Here is a 24,544-nt window from a genome sequence, read left to right on the forward strand (position 1 = left end):
TTGCCCAGAGAATCCCAGGGACGGGGGAGCCTGGTGGGCTGCCGTCTATGGGGTCGCACAGAATCGGACCTGACTGAAGTGACTTAGCAGCAGCAGCAGCCTATTCATATCACACAACCATGTATCACTGTTTTTGAACCTGCCAAAATTAGCTGTGCCTCTTCTTTCTGGCCTCAAATCTTGTTTTAATTTTTCTTCAGTGCAATCAGGAAAAAATTTCAGTTTAACAGAAGTTACAGAGTCTCTTGATGAAAGTGAAAGAGGAGAGTGAAAAAGTTGGCTTAAAGCTCAATATTCAGACAACTAAGATCATGGCATGTGGTCCCATCACTTCACGGCAGATAGATGGGGAAACAGTGGAAACAGTGGCTGACTTTCTTTTTCTGGGCTCCAAAATCACTGCAGATGATGATTGCAGCAATGAAATTAAAAGATGCTTACTCCTTGGAAGGAAAGTTATGACCAACCTAGACAGCATATTAAAAAGCAGAGACATTACTTTGCCAACAAAGGCCCGTCTAGTCAGGGCTATGGTTTTTCCAGTAGTCATGGATGGATGTGAGAGTTGGACTATAAAGAAAGCTGAGTGCAGCAGAATTGATGCTTTTGAACTGTGGTGTTGGAGAAGACTCTTGAGAGTCCCTTGGACTGCAAGGAGATCCAACCAGTCCATTCTAAAGGAGATCAGTCCTGGGTGTTCATTGGAAGGACTGATGCTGAAACTGAAACTCCAGTACTTTGTCCACCTGATGTGAAGAGCTGACTCATTGGAAAAGACCCTGATGCTGGGAAAGATTGAGGGCAGGAGGAGAAGGGGATGACAGAAGATGAGATGGTTGGATGGCATCATTGACTCAATGGACATGGGTTTGGGTGGACTCCAGGAGTTGGTGATGGACAGGGAGGCCTGGCGTGCTGCAGTTCATGGAGTTGCAAAGAGTTGGACACGACTGAGCGACTGAACTGAACTGAACTGAACAGACCGGTCAAATAGACATTTCTTGTCCCTGTTAGTTGTTGTTGATGTTCAGCTGCTAAGTCGTGTCCAACTCTTTGTAGCCCCATGAACTACAGCACTCCAGGCTCCTCTGTCCTCCACTGTCTCCCGAAGTTTGCCCAAACTCATGTCCGTTGAATCAGTGATGTCATCCAATCATCTCATCCTCTGCTGCCCCCTTTTCCTTTTGTTTACAGTCTTTCCCAGCATCAGGGTCTTTTTCTGTCCCTATACTCTCTATCTAAAACAATGCGAGTCTTGTTTTTACCCCTTCTGTGAAAGTAGGCTTGTTTTCAGCTTCCAAGCAGCCCTGGACCTTTTAGCAGTAAGGGATCTCCAAATAGCTTAGCCCATTTCTTCTTAGGGGCAAATACAGTTTTCTGCACAACCCTCTGAGTGCTGTTAGACCACACTTGGGTAGAGGAAAGAAGGAAGTTGTAAAGAATACCTGTTCTGTTATCAGATAAGATGGATTAGTTTATACTGCAGTAACAAATACCAGATTATTTCTAATTTATGCAATATGTTTATCTTGTTCTACATGCTGTCTCTCTGGGATCCATGGTAACAAAACTGATAGTATCTGGAAAATCATCAGTTTTTATGTTAGAGAGAAGTGCGTTTTCATGGGTAAATTTATCTGCTTTTTTGCCAGTGTTTTACCACTACAAACTTGGATCACTAACTTTCTAACCTCCAGTACAGTAATTTCCACATGGCCTACTGCCCAACCCCTAAGCCATTGTCTTTTCCTTTATTGTGATTGTTGTTGAGCTTCTCATTACCAGCCTTTAAGTAACAATTTGTTTATCAGTCACATAAGCTAATATTTGTAGTCACCCTGAAGAATGGAACAGTACCCCCAACCCAAAATTTATTTGGATGTAGAGACCGACGATACCACATGTACACCAAGATCTGATATGGGAGGATTTATCAGTCATATAACAAGTGTTTAGAGGGAGAACAAGAACAGTGACCGTTTGGGGGTTTTATGTGGTTAGCGGGTTGGGGCTGGAATGAGCGTTTCCACAGGCAGCTCAGGTCTTGCATAGTTTGAATTTCCTGGCAGGGTAAAGGAAGGAGCACATGGACTTTCTTATCAGTTCTCCCAGATGTGGGCAGGAGAGGAAGGGAGAACAGTGGGGCTTGCAGGCTGTCAGGAGGCAGACGTCAAAAAGAGTCAGACTCTTTATTACAGTCCGGTTACATTACCGTCATAAGATCAGAAATATGAGTAGCTTGGTTTATTTCTTACTTACATGCCATTGTGGGTTTACTGGGAAGGTCTGCTTATTTGCTCAGCTGTGTTACCTGCCCATTTTCCGCACACCCTGGCTCTAATTGAGCAGCCCCAGGTTGTTGCTGCTACTGCAACACACCATCAAATCCCAGGGCAAAGATGATAGAGCTGAAGATTTATAAAGAGCTCAGTTTGGAGCATGTATGACTTTGACATTGACAGCTATAATGTGCTCTGTCTATTTCTCCCTGCTTCTTCCCCCACCCCCATGCTCCCCAAAAAAGAAGATCAGAGTAAGGGAGATCTGATTGGAGGCCTCAGTATCTTTCCTACCCTTCAGGCCAGGAGAACTAAGAATTAAGAGCAGAGGTGGTTTCCTCTAGCCTACTCCCTGTTAAGGAGTTTGATAGCCAGTCCTTAAACCACAGGACATAGGGTGAGAGTATCCTTTTCCTTTCACCCATGGAAGAAATTAACCTTTAAGAGATCTCAGCAACCACACCTAAGTACCAGTGAGTAAGAAAAAAAATATATATATATAGAAATACTATGTTATAAAAAAAGTAGAAAATTAACATGTGGTGCAATATTATTAACTAAAATACAGATTTTAAGAAAAAAAAAATAAAATACAGATTTTGCTCAAATTTAACAAAAGCTTACACTGATGGCCTTTGCTTGTTTTCTTTAAAAAAAAAAAAAAAAGCCATCTCAACAAGAGAACAGTCAGTATATATGCTCCATGAGAAAGCATATGTAACTACTAGAGGAGTTAATGGAATTTCTGGAAAAGGAAAAAAAATGTCAAAAAGTTTTCAGTGGATAAATTTAAACAGACACATCTGAGTAAATAGAGAGGTAGAACACATTGTTCATATTGTAGCATAAAAAGTCAAGAAAGACTGAAAATGTTATTTGTGGTTAATGTTATATGTTCATGGTTAAGAGTTATATGTGGTTAATATTAACTGCATACTTATATAACCAATTACTTCCTCGGCAAAGACTTTTTTCAGGTTCATGACATTAGCAGGTGAAACTTTTGCTTTATACAGCACTTTGATATGTCAGCTATCCTCCTAAAGAATAATTACACAAAAATTTAATGTATTTTTAATTTAATGAAGTTCTAATAAATATACTTTGAGAGACAAAAAGATTGAAAATGGAAAGATAGTTTACAGGTCAAGGAAAATGGAACAAGAAATGTCTAATATAGAAGAAGGAAAGACTGAGGCATATTCAGCAATTTTAAAAATGCCTTAATTATTATTAGTATATTATAGCATATTAAAGTATGTTGTCAAATCAAATCCCTTATGATTATACAGTATAAGTGAGAAATAGATTTAAGGGACTAGATCTCATAGAGTGCCTGATGTACTATGGACATTGTACAGGAGATAGGGATCAAGACCATCCCCAAGAAAAAGAAATGCAAAAAAGCAAAATGGCTGTCTGAGAAGACCTTACAAATAGCTGTGAAAAAAAGAGAAGCCAAAGGCAAAGGAGAAAAGGAAAGATATACCCATTTGAAAGCAGAGTTCCAAAGAATAGCAAGGAGAGATAAGAAAGCCTTCCTCAACGATCAATGCAATGAAATAGAGGAAAACAATAGAATGGGAAAGACTGGAGATCTATTCAAGAAAATTAGAGATACCAAGGGAACATTTCATGCAAAGATGGGCTCAATAAATGGTATGGAACAGAAATGGTCTGGACCTAACAGAAGCAGAAGATATTAAGAACAGGTGGCAAGAATACACAGAAGAACTGTACAAAAAAGATCTTCACGATCCAGATAATCACGATGGTGTGATCACTTACCTAGAGCCAGACATCCTGGATTGAGAAGTCAAGTGGGCCTTAGGAAGCATCACTACGAACAAAGCTAGTGAATGTGATGGAATTCCAGTTGAGCTATTTCAAATCCTCAAAGATGATGCTGTGAAAGTGCTGCATTCAATATGCCAGCAAATGTGGAAAACTCAGCAGTGGCCACAGGACTGGAAAAGGTCAGTTTTCATTCCTATCCCAAAGAGAGGCAATGCCAAAGAATGCTCAGACTACCACACAATTGCACTCATCTCACACGCTAGTAAAGTAATGCTTAAAATTCTCCAAGCCAGGCTTCAAGTGTACGTGAACCATGAACTTCCAGATGTTCAAGCTGGTTTTAGAAAAGGCAGAGGAACCAGAGATCAAATTGCTACCATCCAATGGATCATCGAAAAAGCTAGAGAGTTCCAGAAAAACATCTATTTCTGCTTTATTGACTATGCCAAAGCCTTTGACTGTGTGGATCACAATAAACTGTGGAAAATTCTGAAAGAGATGGGAATACCAGACCACCTGACCTGCCTCTTGAGAAACCTGTATGCAGGTCAGAAAGCAACAGTTAGAACTGGACATGGAACAACAGACTGGTTCCAAATAGGAAAAGGAGCACCTCAAGGCTGTATATTGTCACCCTGCTTATTTAACTTATATGCAGAGTACATCACGAGAAACTATGGGCTGGATGAAGCACAAGCTGGAATCAAGATTGCCGGGAGAAATATCAATAACCTCAGATATGCAGATGACACCACCCTTATGACAGAAAGTGAAGAAGAACTAAAGGGCCTCTTGATGAAAGTGAAAGAGGAGAGTGAAAAAGTTGGCTTAAAGTTCAACATTCAGAAAACTAAGATCATGGCATCTGATCCCAGCACTTCATGGCAAATAGATGGGGAAACAGTGGCAACAGTGGCTGACTTTATATTGGGGGCTCCAGAATCACTACAGATTGTGATTGCAGCCATGAAAGACACTTGACTCCCTGGAAGGAAAGTTATGACCAAACTAGACAGTTTATTAAAAAACAGAGACATTACTTTGTCAACAAAGGTCCATCTAGACAAGGCTATGGTTTTTCTAGTAGTCATGGATGGATGTGAGAGTTGGACTATAAAGAAAGCAGAGCGCAGAAGAATTGATGCTTTTGAACTGTGGTGTTGGAGAAGACTCTTGAGAGTCCCTTGGACTGCAAGGAGATCCAACCAGTCCATCCTAAAGGAAATCAATCCTGGATGTTCATTGCGAGGACTGATGTTGAAGCTGAAACTCCAGTATTTTGGCCACCTGATGTGAAGAGCTGACTCATTTGAGAAGACCCTGATGTTGGGAAAGATTGAGGGCAGGAGGAGAAGGGAATGACAGAAGATGAGATGGTTGGATGGCATCATGGACTCAATGGACATGAGTTTGGGTAAACTCTGGGAGTTGGTGATGGACAGGGAGGCCTGGCATGCAACAGTTCATGGGGTCGCAAAGAATCAGACACAATTGAGTGACTGAACTGAACTGAAAGTATGTTGTATGCTTTCCGTTTCCATTTTGTCTTGAAAATTTTATCAAAATTTTTGATGGACTAGCAAAATATACTCTTAGTTCATTTCAAAATTGTTTTCAAAATTGTCATACTTTAGACTTTTTTTCATGATGTAATATTAAAGAAGAGAGAAGAAAATCCTTAACAAAATTCTAGCAAACAGAATCCAACAACATATTAAAAAGATCATACATCATGACCAAGTGGACTTTATCCCAGGCATGCAAGGATTCTCTAATATCTGCAAATCAATCAATATAACACACCACATTAACAAATTGAAAGATAAAAACCATATGATTATCTCAATAGATGCAGAGAAAGCCTTTGACAAAATTCAACATCCATTTATGATGAAAACTCTCCAGAAAGCAGGCATAGAAGGAACATACCTCAACATAATAAAAGCTATATATGACAAACCCACAGCAAACATTATCCTTAATGGTGAAAAATTGAAAGCATTTCCCTTAAAGTCAGGAACAGGACAGGGGTGTCCACTCTCACCACTACTATTCAACATAGTTTTGGAGTGTTGGCCACAGCAATCAGAGCAGAAAAAGAAATAAATGAATCCAGATAGGAAAAGAAGAAGTAAAACTCTCACTGTTTGCAGACAGACATGATCCTCTACATAGAAAACCCTAAAGACTCTACCAGAAAATTACTACAGCTAATCAATGAATATAGTAATGTTGCAGGATATAAAATTAACACACAGAAATCCCTTGCATTCCTATACACTAACAATGAGAAAACAGAAAGAGAAATTAAGGAAACAATACCATTCACCATTGCAACAAAAAGAATAAAATACTTAGGAGTATATCTACCTAAAGAAACGAAAGACCTATATATAGAAAACTATAAAACACTGATGAAAGAAATCAAAGAGGACACAAATAGATGAAGAAATATACTGTGTTCATGGATTGGAAGACTCAATATTGTGAAAATGGCTATACTACCCAAAGCAATCTATAGATTCAGTGCAATCCCTATCAAGCTACCAACAGTATTTTTCACAAAACTAGAACAAATAATTCCACAGTTTGTATGGAAATAGAAAAAACCTCAAATAGCCAAAGCAATCTTGAGAAAGAAGAATGGAACTGGAGGAATCAACCTGCCTGACTTCAGGCTCTACTACAAAGCCATAGTCATCAAGACAGTGTGGTACTGGCACAAAGACAGAAATATAGATCAATGGAACAGAATTGAAAGCCCAGAGATAAATCCATGTACCTGTGGACACCTTATCTTCAACAAAGGAGGCAAGGATATACAATGGAAAAAAGACAACCTCTTTAACAAATGGTGCTGGGAAAACTGGTCAACCACTTGTAAAAGAATGAAACTAGAACACCTTCTAACACCATACACAAAAATAAACTCAAAATGGATTAAAGATCTAAATGTAAGACCAGAAACTATAAAACTCCTAGAGGAGAACATAGGCAAAACACTCTCTGACATAAATCACAGCAGGATCCTCTATGACCCACCTCCCAGAATATTGGAAATAAAAGCAAAAATAAACAAATGGGACCTAATTAAACTTAAAAAGCTTTTGCACAACAAAGGAAACTATAAGCAAGGTGAAAAGACAGCGCTCAGAATGAGAGAAAATAATAGCAAATGAAGCAACAGACAAAGGATTAATCTCAAAAATATACAAGCAACTCAATTCCAGAAAAATAAATGACCCAATCTAAAAATGGGCCAAAGAACTAAACAGACATTTCTCCAAAGAAGACATACAGATGGCTAACAAACACATGAAAAGATGCTCAACATCACTCATTATCAGAGAAATGCAAATCAAAACCACAATGAGGTACCATTACATGCCAGTCAGGATGGCTGCTATCCAAAAGTCTACAAGCAATAAATGCTGGAGAGGGTGTGGAGAAAAGGGAACCCTCTTACACTGTTGGTGGGAATGCAAACTAGTACAGCCGCTATGGAGAACAGTGTGGAGATTCCTTAAAAAACTGGAAATAGAACTGCCATATGACACAGCAATACCACTCCTGGGCATACACACCGAGGAAACTAGATCTGAAAGAGACACGTGCACCCCAGTGTTCATCACAGCACTGTTTATAATTGCCAGGACATGGAAGCAACTAGATGCCCATCAGCAGACGAATGGATAAGGAAGCTGTGGTACATATACACCATGGAATATTACTCAGCCATTAAAAAGAATTCATTTGAATCAGTTCTAATGAGATGGATGAAACTGGAGCCCATTATATACAGAGTGAAGTAAGTCGGAAAGTAAAGACCAATACAGTATACTAACGCATATATATGGAATTTAAAAAGATGGGAACGATAACCCAATATGCAAAACAGAAAAAGAGACACAGATGTATGGAACAGACTTTTGGACTCTGTGGGAGAAGGCGAGGGTGGGATGTTTTGAGAGAATAGCATTGAAACAACTATACTATCAAGGGTGAAACAGACCACCAGCCCAGGTTGGATGCATGAGACAAGTGCTCAGGGCTGGTGCACTGGGAAGACTCAGAGGGATGGGATGGGGAGGGAGGGGGGAGGGGGGATCGGGATGGGGAACACATGTAAATCCATGGCTGATTCATGTCAATGTATGGCAAAAACCACTACAATATTGTAAAGTAATTAGCCTCCAACCAATAAAAATAAATGAAAAAAAAAAGAAGTTTATGTGGAGATTGTGCTCTTGAGCAGCAGAACCTGCTCAATTGCATCAGTCTCAACGTTAACCACATACCAAAGAACCAGTTACTTCCTTTGCAAACAAGCAAATACTTTCTTCAGGTTAATGAAGTTACCAAGTGAAAACTTTGATTTGTGTAACACTTTGACATGTCAGCTAACCTGTTGGAGGATAATTATACAAAAATTTAACATATTTTTAGATTTAATGAAGTTCTGATAAGTATGTTTTGAGAAGATGTGTTTCTGAAGGTAAGCTCTTTTATTGGTGTTGGTGTAACTCCAGTAAAACCCAAAGACATCCATTTTCTTCCTTAAAATTTTTCATTATAGCTTTTCTTTTATTTATAAATACCTGTGGAACTAAAGCATGATAAGAAAATATCATATTTCATAGATTCTAAAATGCTGATTTTCTTTCCCATTTTTAACATTTTTGAGTTCAGTCACTCAGTTGTGTCCGACTCTTTGCAGCCCCATGGACTGCAGCATGCCAGGCCTCCCTCTCTATCACCAACTCCCGGAGCTTGCTCAAACTCATGTCCATTGAGTCCATGATGCCATCCAACCATCTCATCTTCTGTCATCCCCTTCTCCTCCTACCTTCAATCTTTCCCAGCATCAGTCTTTTCTAATGAGGCAGTTCTTCCCATCAGGTGGCTAAAGTGTTGGAGCTTCAGTTTCAGCATCAGTCCTTCCAATGAATATTCAGGATTGATTTCCTTTAGGATTGACTGGTTTGATCTCCTTGCTGTCCAAGGGATGCTCAGGAGTCTTCTCCAAAACCACAGTTCAAAAGCATCAATTCTTCAGCACTCAGCTTTCTTTGTGGTCCAACTTTCACATCCATACATGGCTACTGGAAAACCATAGCTTTGACTAGACAGACCTTTGCTGGTTAAGTAATGTCTCTGCTTTTTAATATGCTGTCGATATTGGTCATTGCTTTTCTTCCAAGGAGCAAGTGTGTTTTAATTTAGATCAATATACATTTATAATTCTATAGCTTGTCATAATTTAATTGGCAGCATTCTTCCTTTTCAGTGGTTCATAAAGTAATGATGTTTTTAGTGATCAAATGTAAAGCTAGTGGAGGTGATGGGATTCCAGTTGAGCTATTCCAAATCCTAAAAGAAGATGTTGTGAAAGTGCTGCACTCAATATGCCAGCAAATCTGTAAAACTCAGCAGTGGCGACAGGACTGGAAAAGGTCAGTTTTCATACCAATGCCAAAGAAAGGCAATGCCAAAGAATGTTCACACTACTGAACAATTGTGCTAATCTTACACACTAGCAAAGTAATGCTCAAAATTCTCCAAGCCAGGTTCAACAGTACATGAACCGTGAACTTCCAGATGTTCAAGCTGGATTTTAAAAAGGCAGAGGAACCAGAGATCAATTCCCAACATCCGCTGGATCATCAAAAAAACAAGAGAGTTCCAGAAAAACATCTACTTTTGATTTATTGACTATCCCAAAGCCTTTGATTGTGTGGATCACAAAATCTGTGGAAAATTCTGAAAGAGATGGGAATACCAGACCACCTGACCTATCTCCTGAGAAATCTGTCTGCAGGTCAAGAAGCAACAGTTAGAACAGGACATGGAACAACAGACTGATTCCAGATTGGGAAAGGAGTTTGTCAAGGCTGTATATTGTCACCCTGCTTATTTAACTTAAATGCACAGTACATCATGTGAAATGCCGGGCTGGATGAAGCACAAGCTAGAATCATGCCGGGAGAAGTATCAATAACCTCAATATGCAGATGACACCACCCTTATGGCAGAAAGCAAAGAAGAGCTAAAGAGCCTCTTGATGAAAGTGAAAGAGGAGAGTGAAAAAGTTGGCTTAAAGCTCAACATTCAGAAAACTAAGATCATGGCACCTGGTCCCATCACTTCATGGCAAATAGATGGGGAAACAGTGACAGACTTTATTTTTTTGGGCTCCAAAATCACCGCAAATGGTGACTGCAGCCATGAAATTAAAAGACATTTGCTCCTTGGAAGAAAAGCTATGACCAACCTAGACAGCATATTAAAAAGCAGAGACATTACTCTACCAACAAAGGTCCATCTAGTCAAAGCTATGGTTTTTCCAGTAGTCATGGATGGATGTCAGAGTTGGACTCTAAAGGAAGCTGAGCGCTGAAGAATTGATGCTTTTGAACTGTGGTGTTGGAGAAGATTCTTGAGAGTCCCTTGGACTGCAAGGAGATCAAACCAGTCAATCCTAAAGGAAATCAGTCCTGAATATTCATTGGAAGGACTGATGCTGAAGCTGAAACTCCAACACTTGGCCACCTGATGCGAAGAACTGACTCATTGGAAAAGACCCGGATGCTGGGAGGGATTGAGGGCAGCAGGAGAAGGGGACGACATAGGATGAGATGGTTGGATGGTGTCACCAATGCAATGACAGGAGTTTGAGTCGCTCCGGGAGTTGGTGATGGATAGGGAAGCCTAGCGTGTCCATGAGGTCGCAAAGAGTCGGACATGACTGAGCACCTGAACTGAATATTTCAGGTACTCTCTGTGACAGAACAGTGCTGGCTGTAAGACAGCAGAAGTCTTGAGCTCTGAGGGCGACTGTGAGTCTGGGTGATTTTGTGTCAGTGTAGGTTCATTAGTTTTAACAAATTGCCACTCTCAGTAGGTCATGTCTGTCAGAGGCCAGGGCTGTATGTGTGGGATATGTTGTGAACCTAAAACAGCTCTTAAAAGATAAAGTCTTATTTTTAAAATTATTTATGTGCCTTTCCATAATTTTTCTGGGTATATCCAAGTGTGTGTATGTGTGTAATTTTTTTAGTATACCTCAGTGGGACTATATTATAGATATTGTGCTGTCCCACTCATTTGTTCATTTAGTAACTTACCTGTATTCCTGAAGAATCTGTATATTTCTCTCATTTTTAGATGTGTGATAATTAATATGGTAGATTCACCATTTTAATTTTATATTTTTGTTTGCGCTTACCAACAGTTTCATTGATCATTTTTGTACATGTATCTGACTCCAGTAACTTGTATTATTTTATTAACTGACAGGCTCATTTTCTCTTGCCTATAACTTTCAATTCAATCTTTATTTTCTTGTAGAACTATGAGAATAGTGTGTACAATGTAATCTCATTTGTGTACATTACATATGCACACACATATAACAAGCATGTGTGTCAGTTTTCTGGAAGGATATATAAGATACAATTAACTGTGATTATCTTTGGATAGAGGGACCTAATAACAGAAGCAGAGGGTGGTAGAGACTATTTTTATATATGTTTCTGTTTTTCTTATATGGTGATTTTTAAAAAAGTGAAAATGAAATTTAAAAGTTATGGTCTATGTCCAGAAGAAGCTGTGTGGTTGGGTAGATAGGGCATTTTTTTTTAAAGCAAAAGTACATCGTTAATGTGGTATTTACCACTTTTTAAGCACTTAAAAAAATTCATAAAAGAGAGTGAAAACTTATTGAGCTTTTATGTGAACATCAAAGCATTCTAGTAGATGAGTTGTATTATAAGCATATTGTTACCCTTTTATTTCCATAAAAATCTGTTTTTAGTAAAACTTGTAAAACAAAATACTGAAATATGTCATCCATATGAGTTAGGGCTAAGCTGAAAGCAGAGCTTATCCTCTTTCTCTTACTAAGTCTGCCAGAATTCTTTTCAATTCTTGGAACATGAATCTTTCTGTCACTGGACGTGTTCACCTTCTAAATTCCTCTCCTCATGTGCCATACCTTACTCTGGACAGCTGGCGCGCTTAGTCCATGGGGTTGCAAAGAGTTGGACACGACTTAGCAACTGAACCACAGCAACCTGGATAGGCCTGGAGTAGCCTCCCAGTTGATAGTTCTCATTCCCAAGCCATTTATCTCCTTGGATTTCTACATGACTTATAGGACCTCCTCATTGGGAATACCGTCTTTAGGCATTTATTGTCTTTGTAATGACTGAGATTATGTTTAGGAATTTAGCTCATATTTTCTGTCTCTTCTGGATCAAAATTTGCTTTCATAAGAATTTTTTTAACTTTGAGGACAAATTTGCATACATTCTTAGAATTTGTTGCTTACAACTCACACTGGTAGGCTGCTCATATTTTGATACCTCTAATCTTAGCAGACGTTTCAGTATTACTGAAATCTACAGTTCTACCAATCTAGTGCTTGTGTTCTGAGATGTTGTGAAAGGCAATAGAACAATGTGTGTAGGGATGAAGCCACAAGAAAGCCTGAGCAAAATGGGGCTGGTGGAATTGCTGCACATCTATCAGTGTTACAAGTCATGCCATCTCATGAGAATTTGCTTTACAAAGTAGAGAAGAGTTTCTACTGCTAAAACAGAAGTTTTAATGAATCTCTTTCCCCTCAGTTCAGTCGCTAAGTCCTGTCCGATTCTTTGCAATCCCATGGACTGCAGCGTGCCAGGCTTCCCTGTCCATCACCAACTCCCAGAGCCTGCTCAAACTCATGTCTATCATGTCAGTGATGCCATCCAACCACCGCTGTCATCCCCATCTCCTCCTGCCCTCAGTCTTTCCCAGCATCAGGGTCTTTTCCAGTGAGTCAGTTCTTAGCATCAGATGGCCAAAGTGTTGGAGTTTCAGCTTCAGCATCAGTCCTTCCAGTGAATATTCAGGAACTGATTTCCTTTAGGATTGACTGGTTTGATCACCTTTCAGTCCAAGGGACCCCCAAAAGTCTTCTCCAACACCACAGTTCAAAAGCATCAATTCTTCAGTGCTCAGCTTTCTTTAGAGTCCAACTCTCACATCCATCCATGACTACTGGAAAAACCATAACTTTGACTAGATGGACATTTGTTGGTAGAGTAATGTCTCTGCTTTTTAATATGCTGTCTAGGTTGGTCGTAGCTTTTCTTCCAAGGAGCAAGTGTCTTTTAATTTCATGGCTGCACTCACTATCTGCGATGATTTTGGAGCCCAAGAAAATAAAAGTCTGTCACTGTTTTCATTTTTTCCCCATCTGTTTTCCATGAAGTGATGGGACCATATGCCATGATCTTCATTTTTTGAATGTTGAGTTTTAGGCCAGCTTTTTCATTCTTCTCTTTCACTTTCATTAAGAAGCTCTTTAGTTCCTCTTCATTTTCTGCCATAAGGATGGTGTCATCTGCATATCTGAGGTTATTGATATTTCTCCCTGCCATGACTTTTCTTTCTGAACACTTTTTACACATACAGAACCTATTAGCTATTATGAGGTAATTTTATCACCTAGTTACCTTCTTGACCTTTAAGTGGATTTTCATAGATTAAGACTAGAAAGTAATTTGCTGTACTTACTATGAATAAATTATTTCATTTATTATTTCATTTATTATTGTTAACAGAAAAAAACAAAGTATTGGACTTGGATCACTCAGATTTAGGTTTGAGTCATTAATTTGCTACATATTAGCTTATGTATCTTGAGTAAGCTGGTTTATTCTGTCAGTGTAACAGGTTAATGTGAGAATTAAATCAGATACTGCAAGTCCAGCAGCATCAAAACAGAGTTTTAATAAATGGTATCTAGTAACAGAAAGGATAGTAGTCAAAGTGATGATATTTTTAAAGCTTCTATAGCTTCTGGTTTTATTTTGTTTGTTAAGGAAGAATAATTTCTAGAATTTTTCAGAATTGGAGTGTGAAGTGTCCAACTTTCCAAAATGAAGCATTAGTAAATAATGATATTTTAAAAATCATGAATATATTTGCATGAAATCCTAAAAGAATGAAAATTGAATAGCTTAATTCTATATTTAACTTTTTAAAAGTTTTGTTTAAAAGAAAACCTGTAAGGTACTGTGCTACAGTACTTTCATGAATTTGTTTAGTCCTTATGATAACTCTCTGAGGCACCTATGCTGTCTCTACCTCTGCTTTACAGATAATGCAACAGAGAGGTCAAGTAGCTACTGAAGTGTGTACAGCTCATAAGTGATTGAGGCAGTATTTACACCTATCTAACTTCACAGTCTCCATTCTTAATGCTGCCACGTTATTTTAAAAAATGTATATTATAGCACAGTGTACTGCTCTTTGACACCCACTTCAGCTTTGAATTGGTGATTTTTGATTCAGTAAATTCCTTATGATAAAACACCTGGGTTATAGTTTTTCTCCCCAATGGAAAATGATATTTTTGTCATTGTAATGTTTTTGATCATGAAAAATCTGAGTAATTAGATTAGTAGAGAGAGCTTTGGGGTAAAAGTATTATTGAAAGTGAAAGTCGCTCAGTCATGTCCGACTCTTTGTGACCCCATGGACTATATATTCTCCTAGCCAGAATACTGGAGTGGGTAGCCTTTCCCTTCTCCAGGGGATCGTCCCTGAGATCAAACCCAGGTCTCCCACATTGCAAGAGGATTCTTTACCAGCTAAGCTACAAGGGAAGCCCAAGAATACTGGAGTGGGTAGCCTATCCTTTCTCCAGCGGATCTTCCTGACCCAGGAATCGAACCAGGGTCTCCTGCATTGCAGGTGGACTCTTTATCAACTGAGGTATCAGAGAAGCCCTAAAGTATTATTAAAGTACCTATAGTATAAAGAAACCACCACTTGCTATAATATAACAAAAGCGCCACTTCTCAGGTGGTGCTGTGCTATGCTATGCTAGAAAGAAAAGTAAGTGAAGTGGCTCAGTCATGTCAGATTCTCTGCGACCCCATGGACTGTAGCCTACCAGGCTTCTCCATCCTTGGGATTTTCCAGGCAAGAGTACTGGAGTGAGTTGCCATTCCTTCTCCAGCGGTTCTTCCTGACCCAGGGATTGAACCCCGGTCTTCTGCATTACAAGCAGACTCTTTACCATCTGAGCCACTAGGAACTCAAAAAGGGCATGTTGCCTCCCTGTCAGAGAATCAAATCCCAGTCTCCCACATGACAGGCGGGAATACTCAGCACCATGCTAACGGGGATGCTAAGTCACTTCAGTCTTGTCCGACTCTGTGCAACCCTAGGACTGTAGCGCGCCAGGCTCCTCTGTTCATGGGATTCTCCAGGCAAGGATACTGGAGTGGGCTACCATGCCCTTCTCCAGAGGAAGCTTCCCAGTCTAGGAATCAAACCTGCATCACCTGTATCTCCTTCATTGGCAGGCAGGTTCTTTACCACTAGCGCCAGATAATCTGCCTGCCAGTGCAGGAGACAGGAGAGACAGTGGTTTGATACCTAGGTCTGAAAGATCCCCTGGAGTAGGAAATGGCACCCCACTCCAGTATTCTTGCCTGGAAAATTCCATGGACAGAGGAGCCTGGTGGGCTACAGTCCATGGCATTGCAAACAGTCAGACATGACTGAGCAAGTGGGCACAATAAAAAAAAAAAATTACTTCATTTTAAATCTAGAGCTAGTAGTAAGGCCACATAGCCTTATTAAGTACCTTGAGCATAAAACAACTTTATAATTATTGATGAAGAATCTGGTATAAAAGGCCCCAATAGATCATTTTTTTAGCTTTAATTTTGATACTATAATCATGGTAGCTAATGTTTATAGATTATTTATTTTGGGGACACGTCCATGGTGGTTGACCTCACTTAATCTTCTCAACAGTCTAGGAAGGAGATATTATTATTATCCCTGTTTTACAGCTCATTAAACTAAGATTTAAAGAAGTTTGTATAATTACCTAAGGCTTCACAGCAATGACATAAGTGTATTATGAACACTCACTCCAAATTATTTTTATTTACAGCTCATAAAACAGACACAGCAGTATTTGAAAGAAAAATCACTGGAATCATGAAACATAGCGAGTTTTCTTTATGGATGTGTATTCTATCTTCCTTTAGGTTCACAATATTCTTGCAGAAATGGTGATGGGGGGAATGGTATTGGAGACCAACATGAATGAGATTGTTACACAAATTGATGCCCAAAATAAACTGGAGAAATCTGAGGTAAGAATGGAAAGTGCTCTAGTTAATGAAGGGAGTAAGCATGATCATAAATTATGCATGATTTGTAGCTTTCACTGTTTGTCCTTCAGTATCACCCTTCAGTACAGCTGGTAGGCTTATTCGGTTTTGAAAATAAATGGAATATACACATTTTAGTATGTTAAATGTTCTGTGACCACTATCCACCAAATAGTTTTGTGTATTCTTTTAGCCACAGTCATAATTGCTTTGGGTAATAAATAAAATTCCCAATTCTTACTGCTTAAAAAAGAAGTTATTTACTTGAATAATGGAATCAGTATTTGTTATGTTCTTAGTCATTAATTATCCAAGAAATCTTAGAACTGGTTTTCAAAGATATACGAACTTAATGTTTTATAAAACTTTCTGAAAAAGGAAAGGAGAGAAAACGGAATTCTCATAAGGAAGTGATATTAATAATAGATGCTTAGTAGGCCTGAGTGCACATTGAAAAAAAAGAAATTCAGCCCACTAATCTTTTATTTCTGGATCCTTGTCAAAAGTCACTGACACGTTAGCTAAATCATAACTATTTCCTACAATGAGCCATGTAGTCATGGCTCTTGTTGCATTCTGGAAGAGCGAGATGTGGTGATGCGAGCTAACTGTGCTGTTAGGTTGAGGGAATGAGGACCGACCGGCGCTCTAGCCTTGTGTAAAACTCTGTTCTGCACGTGTGCTTTAGGCATGCTGCTTCCCTCAAACAAGGCCGAATAGAACAGGTGCTGAAGCTGAACCACTCAAGTGGGCATTATTTTAGTGATTTCTTACTGCTGTAGAAGAAATTTAGAAAGATGAATAGTCTTGATACCTCATTCAGCACCATCCATGTTTGAGGATACCCTTACCTTTGATATTTATAGTCATAACTCAGAGTAGAAAACTAATTTTATTTATAATTATTAGTACAGGTGTTTGGATGATCTAATGTAAATATTACTATAAAAGCAGAGAGATATTAAAAATATGCTAGCATTGATTTACAACAGGTGAGTTGTGAAGAATTTTTATCTTGTTGGCTCTTTAAAGGATCAGCTTAACAAAATGCTGTGCTCATTGTAATTAAATGAAATATAGGATGGTGGATAAATCTGAAATCTGAGAGTTAGAAACAGTTGAAGTTTTGTATAAAAGTCTTTTCCAATGTCTACTTTAAATTAAAATAAGTCCTACATTCCTCCTTATCTCAGTTTATCATCCTTCTTGGTTTCCCAAAGAAGGGGCTTGAAATGGGGAAGAACTTAAAATTATGACTCTTATAAGTAATTGTATATATTTTATATATTCTACAACCAGTTTTTAAAATACTGGTTTTTGAAAAGGGAAAACAAACTAGATTAATAAAGAAAATTTCATTTAGGACAGGGAAAAGGGCTCAGACTGTTTAGTAGAGTTGGCTTGCAATGGATTTATCAATATGGCAAAAGATTTACTATAAGCTCTAAGCTATAGTTTTTAAGGTCTTAAAATGATAATTTATGTAATCTGTTAAATCTTGCTTTGCAAAATTGTATGGATATAGATTTTAAATGCTAAGAGACAGACAATGATACAGTCCCTTAATATTTAGTCCAAAATGAGTGGATATGTGGTAATTTATAAATTCTGTGTAATCATCTGTAAAAACATATCAACCTCTTGTCTGGAATTTTCGCCTTTCCAGGTATTTAATTCCTTTCCATTGGTGGTGCCCTTCACCCCTTTTCCTCCTTAGTTTCCTATCTGTAATATTGATAGAAGTCATGAGAGACCTATAATTATTCCATGATGGATATTTGCTTTTTGATTGTCCAGTAAAACTTTGTTAATAAGCCAATTTTTCTTATCTGTAAAGAGCAGTAAAATAAAGAATTGATGTTTTCAGTGGAAATAGTTATAAGAATATTACAACTTTAAAAATGTCCTTTCACCGAAACAGTGCTATTAAAACTGGTCTTGAATCCTAGAGAATGAATACTTCTGTTTTTCATCCACTGATCATTTTTTAACATGTATAATCAATTGTTGTCTATTGCCGAATTAGTTTTTCTTTTTCTTCTTTACAGAGAAGTATGTTTTAAATCTGATGGGATAAACTAACATTATATGTTTATCAAGCATTTCCCTATATGTGATGTCTGCTAATATTTTACTCACAAGATAGAATTTTGAGTCATAGTGAAGCCATAATTTAGTTCTGATCACATTTTAAGAAATTGTGTTGAAGCAACATTGACTTTGTGTAATTTTCCAGTAATTTTCATATATGTTAAATATGTTTGGAAGGCTGCCAGCTTTATTCCAGACACAGGGAAATGTTAAAGATTTTCATATGTGTTTCATTTCAATATTATTTAAGTTGGTTATATCTACCAAATATATGACTGCAGAATAATCCAAAATTATTTGTGAGCAAACTGTAAGCTTTTATTAATCTTACTCTTACAAAATTTTAGTTAAAATGTATTACGTAAGCAAAAATTTCCAAAGAAAATCTTAAAGTTCAGAAAACCATGATTGGTGAAGAGACTTATTTATCATATTATAAAAATTAAGTATTGTTTAGAATATCATGTGTCGTTTAAAAAGCTTGGATGTAATTACTTTACAGCTTTTAAAATATAACATGGATGTTTCAAGGTCCCTTTAACTTTGTCAGAAATAAAAAGATTTTATTATTTTTAAAATAGTGTATTTCTAGTAACAGTCAAAAGTGAGCCAGTTTAATTCCCATTACCTAGACAAGTAGAAGCAAAGATCACTCAGATCTTTGAAAAGAGGAGAAACAAAGATAACGCTCTGAACAGATTTTCCTCTATCCCGCTTTAATAGATGAACGGTTTACTATAACATTGGGATCCTGGGAAAGGAGGGTTTACGCTGGGAGGTTGTTGGGACTTGGGGGCTGGAAGAGGCACTCAGGATCTGCCTAGGTGTGAAAAGACTCCCTGGGGGTGGAGGTCGAGGGGTGGGGCTGGGGAGGTGTGTGTTTCATGTGATTTTCAAGATGAATAAATGGGTCTGGATTTAGTCACTACTTTTTAAAAGTCAGTCCTCTTTTTTTCCGAACATCCTGATCTTTCTAGCTCTTTCCATTCTTCTCTCTTACAGACCTTTATCTTTCAATCTCCCAGACAGGACAGGTAGACAAGGTATTGCTGACTTTGAGAAAAATGTACTTTAACAAAGGGAAAGCAAAATGATGTCAAAGGCAATTAATTATTTAGGCCAGACTCAAAAATTCTTTGTGTTAATGAACCCATATAGTCCCTGTAGCTCTTTTCCATTCTAGTTTCTCCTTGTAGTTATTCATCTTTTATTGGACTTAGTGTATTTTATTAGTATATCATTAATGTCATGTTTGTTCTGTTTTGTCTGCCTGCATTGTGAAGGAAAGTTTAAATTTTTTGTTCTTTTTTTAAAAACATTGTCATTTAACTGACAAATCACATTTGTAGAAATGACAATTTACTTTGTATATATAAATTAGAGTTTATTTTGAGCACCATATGGCAGAACCAATCTTAATTTAACTCTCACAGATACTTTTCCCTCATCTTTCTGAATTAGGATTCTATTAATAACATAAAATTTCCTGCTGGGTTTTGGAAGCTCTGAATTTAAAAACCAAAAGCTGAACCTTTAGAGATTTGGATACAAAGTGGGAACCACAAAGGCTTACAACAGTGACTGTTAAATAGTCCCTTTCCCCCTACTTAATGGTTTTCAGTTCCAAAGTCTTAACAGAATTGCTTTTACAGTTTTGACTGACAGGTGAATATTGAAAGTGGCCAGCAAAATAAGATCAGAAATTTTCTAAAATTGAACTCAATGCTCTAAAACATGGAATTAAATATATTGACCAAACTAAAATGGATTTCTACTGTAGCAAACTTCTGATATCTAAATATATCATAATATGACTCAATAAGATATTGTAAACCTTGAAAATTCTTGCAAATCACGTTGGAGAAAATTGGAAATGTTTTAAATAGACTCCTGGCCCTACAAAACTAAATTTTCTCTGCTGTTTCCTGTGAATTTTTCACACCACAAGTTACCTGTGTGAATTACTGTCAATCATTTCCATGTAGAGATGATAATGAACAACTTTTTGTACAGAACCATTTCAGGAAAAATGAAGATGTTTATATACCTCCATTTAAATTTTCAAATGAAAATACTTTATTGAGTCTCATGCAGGGAAAAAACGTATAAACTTAGGTTAGCCACTTTAGTAATTAGAAAAATGCCGCTGATAATTCGGCACCATTTTTAGACACTAAATTACTGCTTTCTGGATGTGTTTAGAAAGCAGCATCATACAGGTGGTTTTATCATTTCTTATCCTGAGTTGGTGGGCCTTGTGTCATGATGCTGGGGACACCACTTTTGAAGCCCAGATCTGTATTACTGTATCCCAGGAACAGAAAATGCATAATGGGTCTCATTTATTGCATTAATCTCAAATCACTGCCAGTTTCTACATTCCAGTCTTTAATTTATGTTAAATTGTTTTTTCTAGCATAGAACCATCAGTAACTTGGGTCTTATAATGTCTTTCACTAAAACTACTGATTTGCTTTTTTTTTTTAAATCAAGTATCTATTTTCAAAGAATAGAGAACAAGAAAAGTGGCCCTCAGATATAGATGTTGGAAAGTCAGCTTGTGAGTTGGTTCTGCCCCTCTACCTTGACGTGCCCAGTTACTCTCCCCTTCAGAATTATGGTGAAGACCCAGGAGGTCACATGTAATGGTCAAAACTATTTATCTTAAATCCATAAATGACATCAGTCTGCTATATTTATTTCACACAGGTAAATCCTATGCTAGAAATTAAAACTATAATTTAAGATTACATAAAATTGCTAGACGTGAAAGGTTTACAATTTTTAAATATTCTCATTTTGATAAAAATTTTCACAAAGTGCCATCATTCTTGCTCACTAGAGGACTGTCAGCAGCATTTCTAGTCTGTTTATAATTGCAGTTTTAAAACACTGCCTTTAAAGCAAAGAGCAGGCCTGTCCCCAGTTTAAAAGTTATTCTGCCTTAAATTCAAAAATTGAAATATTGACATTTTCCATTCTGCTCAAAACATACTTTCAAAACCTGCCATTATTTTGTTAATGATTTTGAGTCTGAAACCATTTAATACTGTGTTTATTAATGTTGATGTTCTTTCACTTTGCTGTTAGGTCAAAATTATGAATTGTGCATATAGCAACTTCCAGCAGGATGGGTGGGTAAAGGTTTTAGTATGTAAAGATTATTCCAACTACCATCTTATTATGGTCTATTTCAAGCTTGAAAAAATATCTTAAGATGGTAGAATATTTTATGTGTTAGATGAAGTAAATACCTAGGTTCTTTCCTTTTCCCTTGGAGAAAGCTAATCGCTTATTGCATGAGGAAAAGGGAGCCTTCAGATCCTTTGAATGAAATGTATTTTATAATGCTGCTTTTTCAGTTTTGCTTGCACACATTTTGTTTATTTTTGGGTCTGGCAATTAAAAAAAAATCAAAAACGAATCATATCCATCCATTACTATCTTTGTGATTAAGTGCTTGAAATTTCTGAGAGTATGTCTGTATAAGTCTTCTATCTGTTTGGCCTCATTTTGGTATACTTGCAGACTTCATTTTGTTTTCTTTCTCTTAATTCTGTTAATTTATTTAATCTCATGGGAGAGAAAACATGATCATTCTTTTATATACTGTACTTCATTCTTCCATCCGATTCATACTCTTAACTGCTTTGGATTCATGTATTTGTTTTTGTTAGTGAAGTTGCTGCAGTTTACCTGCCATGGTGGTGCTCGAGTATAACAGCTTAGATGGAAACAAGTTATTTCTCCAGTAGGGTTTCATTCTTTTTATTTCTGCTTTATGTCAACTGTGTAATCTTAAATCTATAAGAACTATGCTGTACTGTCAAAAGGATCTTATTTTTACATTTTAAACTGTACTTACTACTAAGAAGACAGGTAAACTTAATTTCTGTAAGTTTCAGTGTTAAAAAAATTGTGTTAGTAAATGTTATCTTGTTTTGAGTATATCTAAAAAAGCTCAACTCAGATGAAAATTCCTTTATACCTTTTTGCTGGCAAACTGATTTTCTAATGGCAAATGACCTCTTTTACATTTTATTCTTTAATAAAAATGTTTCAGACTTCACGTTCATGGAAGTCTGAAACTGAAATGTGTTTTTAGCAGTTCTGGTGTTAACTATCTGAGTGACATGAAGTCTATTATTTTTTAAAGTCTGAATTTTTGTGCATTAACAGCTCATTTAAGCGTCTACTTACTGAACAACAGTCCTTCTCATGTTTTTCTTTCCATTTTATATTCTACAGAATCTGATTTCTTAAAATGTTAGTTTAATTAAAACTTAATTGAAGTATACATTACAATTTTTAAGTTTTCTATCATTTAAATTTGTGACATACTACACAGAAGTATTGAACATGCTTGAGAAATAATTTGATTCTCTTAATTCATTTGCGTGTTCTGAGTAGTTACCACCCTTTGCATGTCTATGGCTTGCTGCTTATGTTTAGAGGAATTGTAGTTTGTTGACTTAGAAACTTTTTGGTTTTACATAATATGAATTTGGCACATATATGCTATTTAAATCAATTGCTATATTGACTTTATGTATTCTTATTAGCAGCCAACAGTCAACACCGTCTGTGGTCACAAAGAAACAACTTAATCTAATGAAATTTAACAGGATGCAATTTTATTCTCTAGTTTAGCTGCTTATGGTACAGGGTATTATGGGGGAAGAAACCTTCTTGACAATGACTTTTAATACTACAAAAATGTATTTTTACTACTTATAAATGTTAAGCATAGCATCCAGTAAAACAGATGGACACATACACACACATGCACCCCTACCTTTTCTCTTGTTCTCAATAATAAAAATCCTCTAATAATCCATGCCTTTTAAAATATTTATAGTTAAATACTTTGTCAGTGCTTTACTATAGCCTACTCATAACTAGCACCTGGTATATAAATTCCAGAGTAGAAATAGGAGCAAGTTGCTTATTTAATTAGAAAAATTATAAAACCTTTTTACCTGGAAAGATGATAACTATTTCCAGGTTGTCTGTTATTTTGTTAACTAGTTTTTGATCCCTCGGAAAACAATATACTTTCTAGTAAAAGGAAGAAAGCCTACAACATGGCAAAGCTGTTTGGATTAGAGTCTTCTCTGATTCTAAACCATCCTAAACTTTGGTAGCTAAACACTGAGCTTGAAAATAGCAAGTTGGCATGTGTGCTAAGTTGCTCAGTCATGTCTGACTCTTTGTGACTCTGTGGACTGTAGCCTGCCAGGCTCCTGTGTCCACGGGACTCTCCAGGCAAGAATACCGGAGTGGGCTGCCATGCCCTCCTCCAGGGGATCTTCCCGACCCAGGGATCAAACCCATGTCTCTTGCATTGGCAGACGGGTTCTTTACCACTAACGCCACCTGGGAAGCCCAAATAATATTCATCTGTATCTCCAACGTCTTTTGGGGGGCAGTTGGAGAGGAGTGGGGTATAACAAAAACTGCATTGTTTCAGGTAGGTATAAATGTAGAGGTCACTCAAATTTTAGTTATACATCAAAAACAACTAACCTCCATTAAATTATAAAAGTTGAATTCTCCGGCCCTATTAGTCTTTAATTGGGTATGGAGTTTTTCATCCATATCACCCTTATCATTGCCTGTGTGGACCATATATATTATTAATACTGTTTTGCTGATTTTTCTATTATTTCCAATTCTGACTTGATAATCCATGGCTTTTATTTCATTGCTTAACAATGTTTGTATCCTTTATTCAGCTAATAGTTTACACTGGCCTATTTTGTATCAGTCAAGATTTTTCTCAGGTAACAGCTTTATTATTATTATTTTTTAATTAACAAAAGAGGTAGGATTACATTAGAGAAAAAACTAAATTACAAAAAGGGACATTAAAACTCATATTTCTTATAACATGGACACTGTCTCATATATGAAATCTAAGCAAAGTGGAAGATTTGTTTTTGTTACTTAATTGCTTTTGTGCAAGATAATGTATGGTACTGAATTCCCATATGTTTGTTGGCTTTTTTATATAACCTGAATAAAAATTGATGAAATCTAATTAATATATAAATTAAACCTTAAAAACATAATGATGATTGTAGCTTTTTAAGAAAAGTGATGTATATGCATTTTTCTTATAATTTTAAGCATGTTTTCTCTCAAAATTTTTCACAATATAAATTGTCCTTCTAAGATGAAAGCCAGATACTGTAT

General features: G+C 37.0%; 1 protein-coding gene across 4 annotated transcripts in view; it reads left to right on the forward strand.

Annotated features, from left to right (window-relative positions):
* AP3S1 (adaptor related protein complex 3 subunit sigma 1) overlaps nucleotides 1–24,544 on the forward strand; it is a 72,299-nt gene that overhangs the window by 46,184 nt on the left and 1,571 nt on the right. Inside the window, exons 5-7 of one of the 4 annotated variants that reach the window (XR_006269855.1) lie at nucleotides 16,133–16,240; nucleotides 19,352–19,392; nucleotides 24,085–24,132. Coding sequence is in view for 3 of the 4 variants with exons in the window: in XM_043470655.1 (XP_043326590.1) it covers nucleotides 16,133–16,240; nucleotides 24,085–24,132 (156 nt within the window). In the remaining variant the exon portion in view is untranslated. Of the gene's footprint in view, nucleotides 1–16,132; nucleotides 16,241–19,351; nucleotides 19,403–24,084; nucleotides 24,133–24,544 lie in introns of those variants that run through there. The other 3 variants (XM_043470655.1, XM_043470653.1, XM_043470652.1) reach the window with 3 other exon arrangements.

The sequence above is a fragment of the Cervus canadensis genome, chromosome 6 (assembly GCF_019320065.1).
Source record: "Cervus canadensis isolate Bull #8, Minnesota chromosome 6, ASM1932006v1, whole genome shotgun sequence".
Classification (NCBI taxonomy): domain Eukaryota; kingdom Metazoa; phylum Chordata; class Mammalia; order Artiodactyla; family Cervidae; genus Cervus; species Cervus canadensis.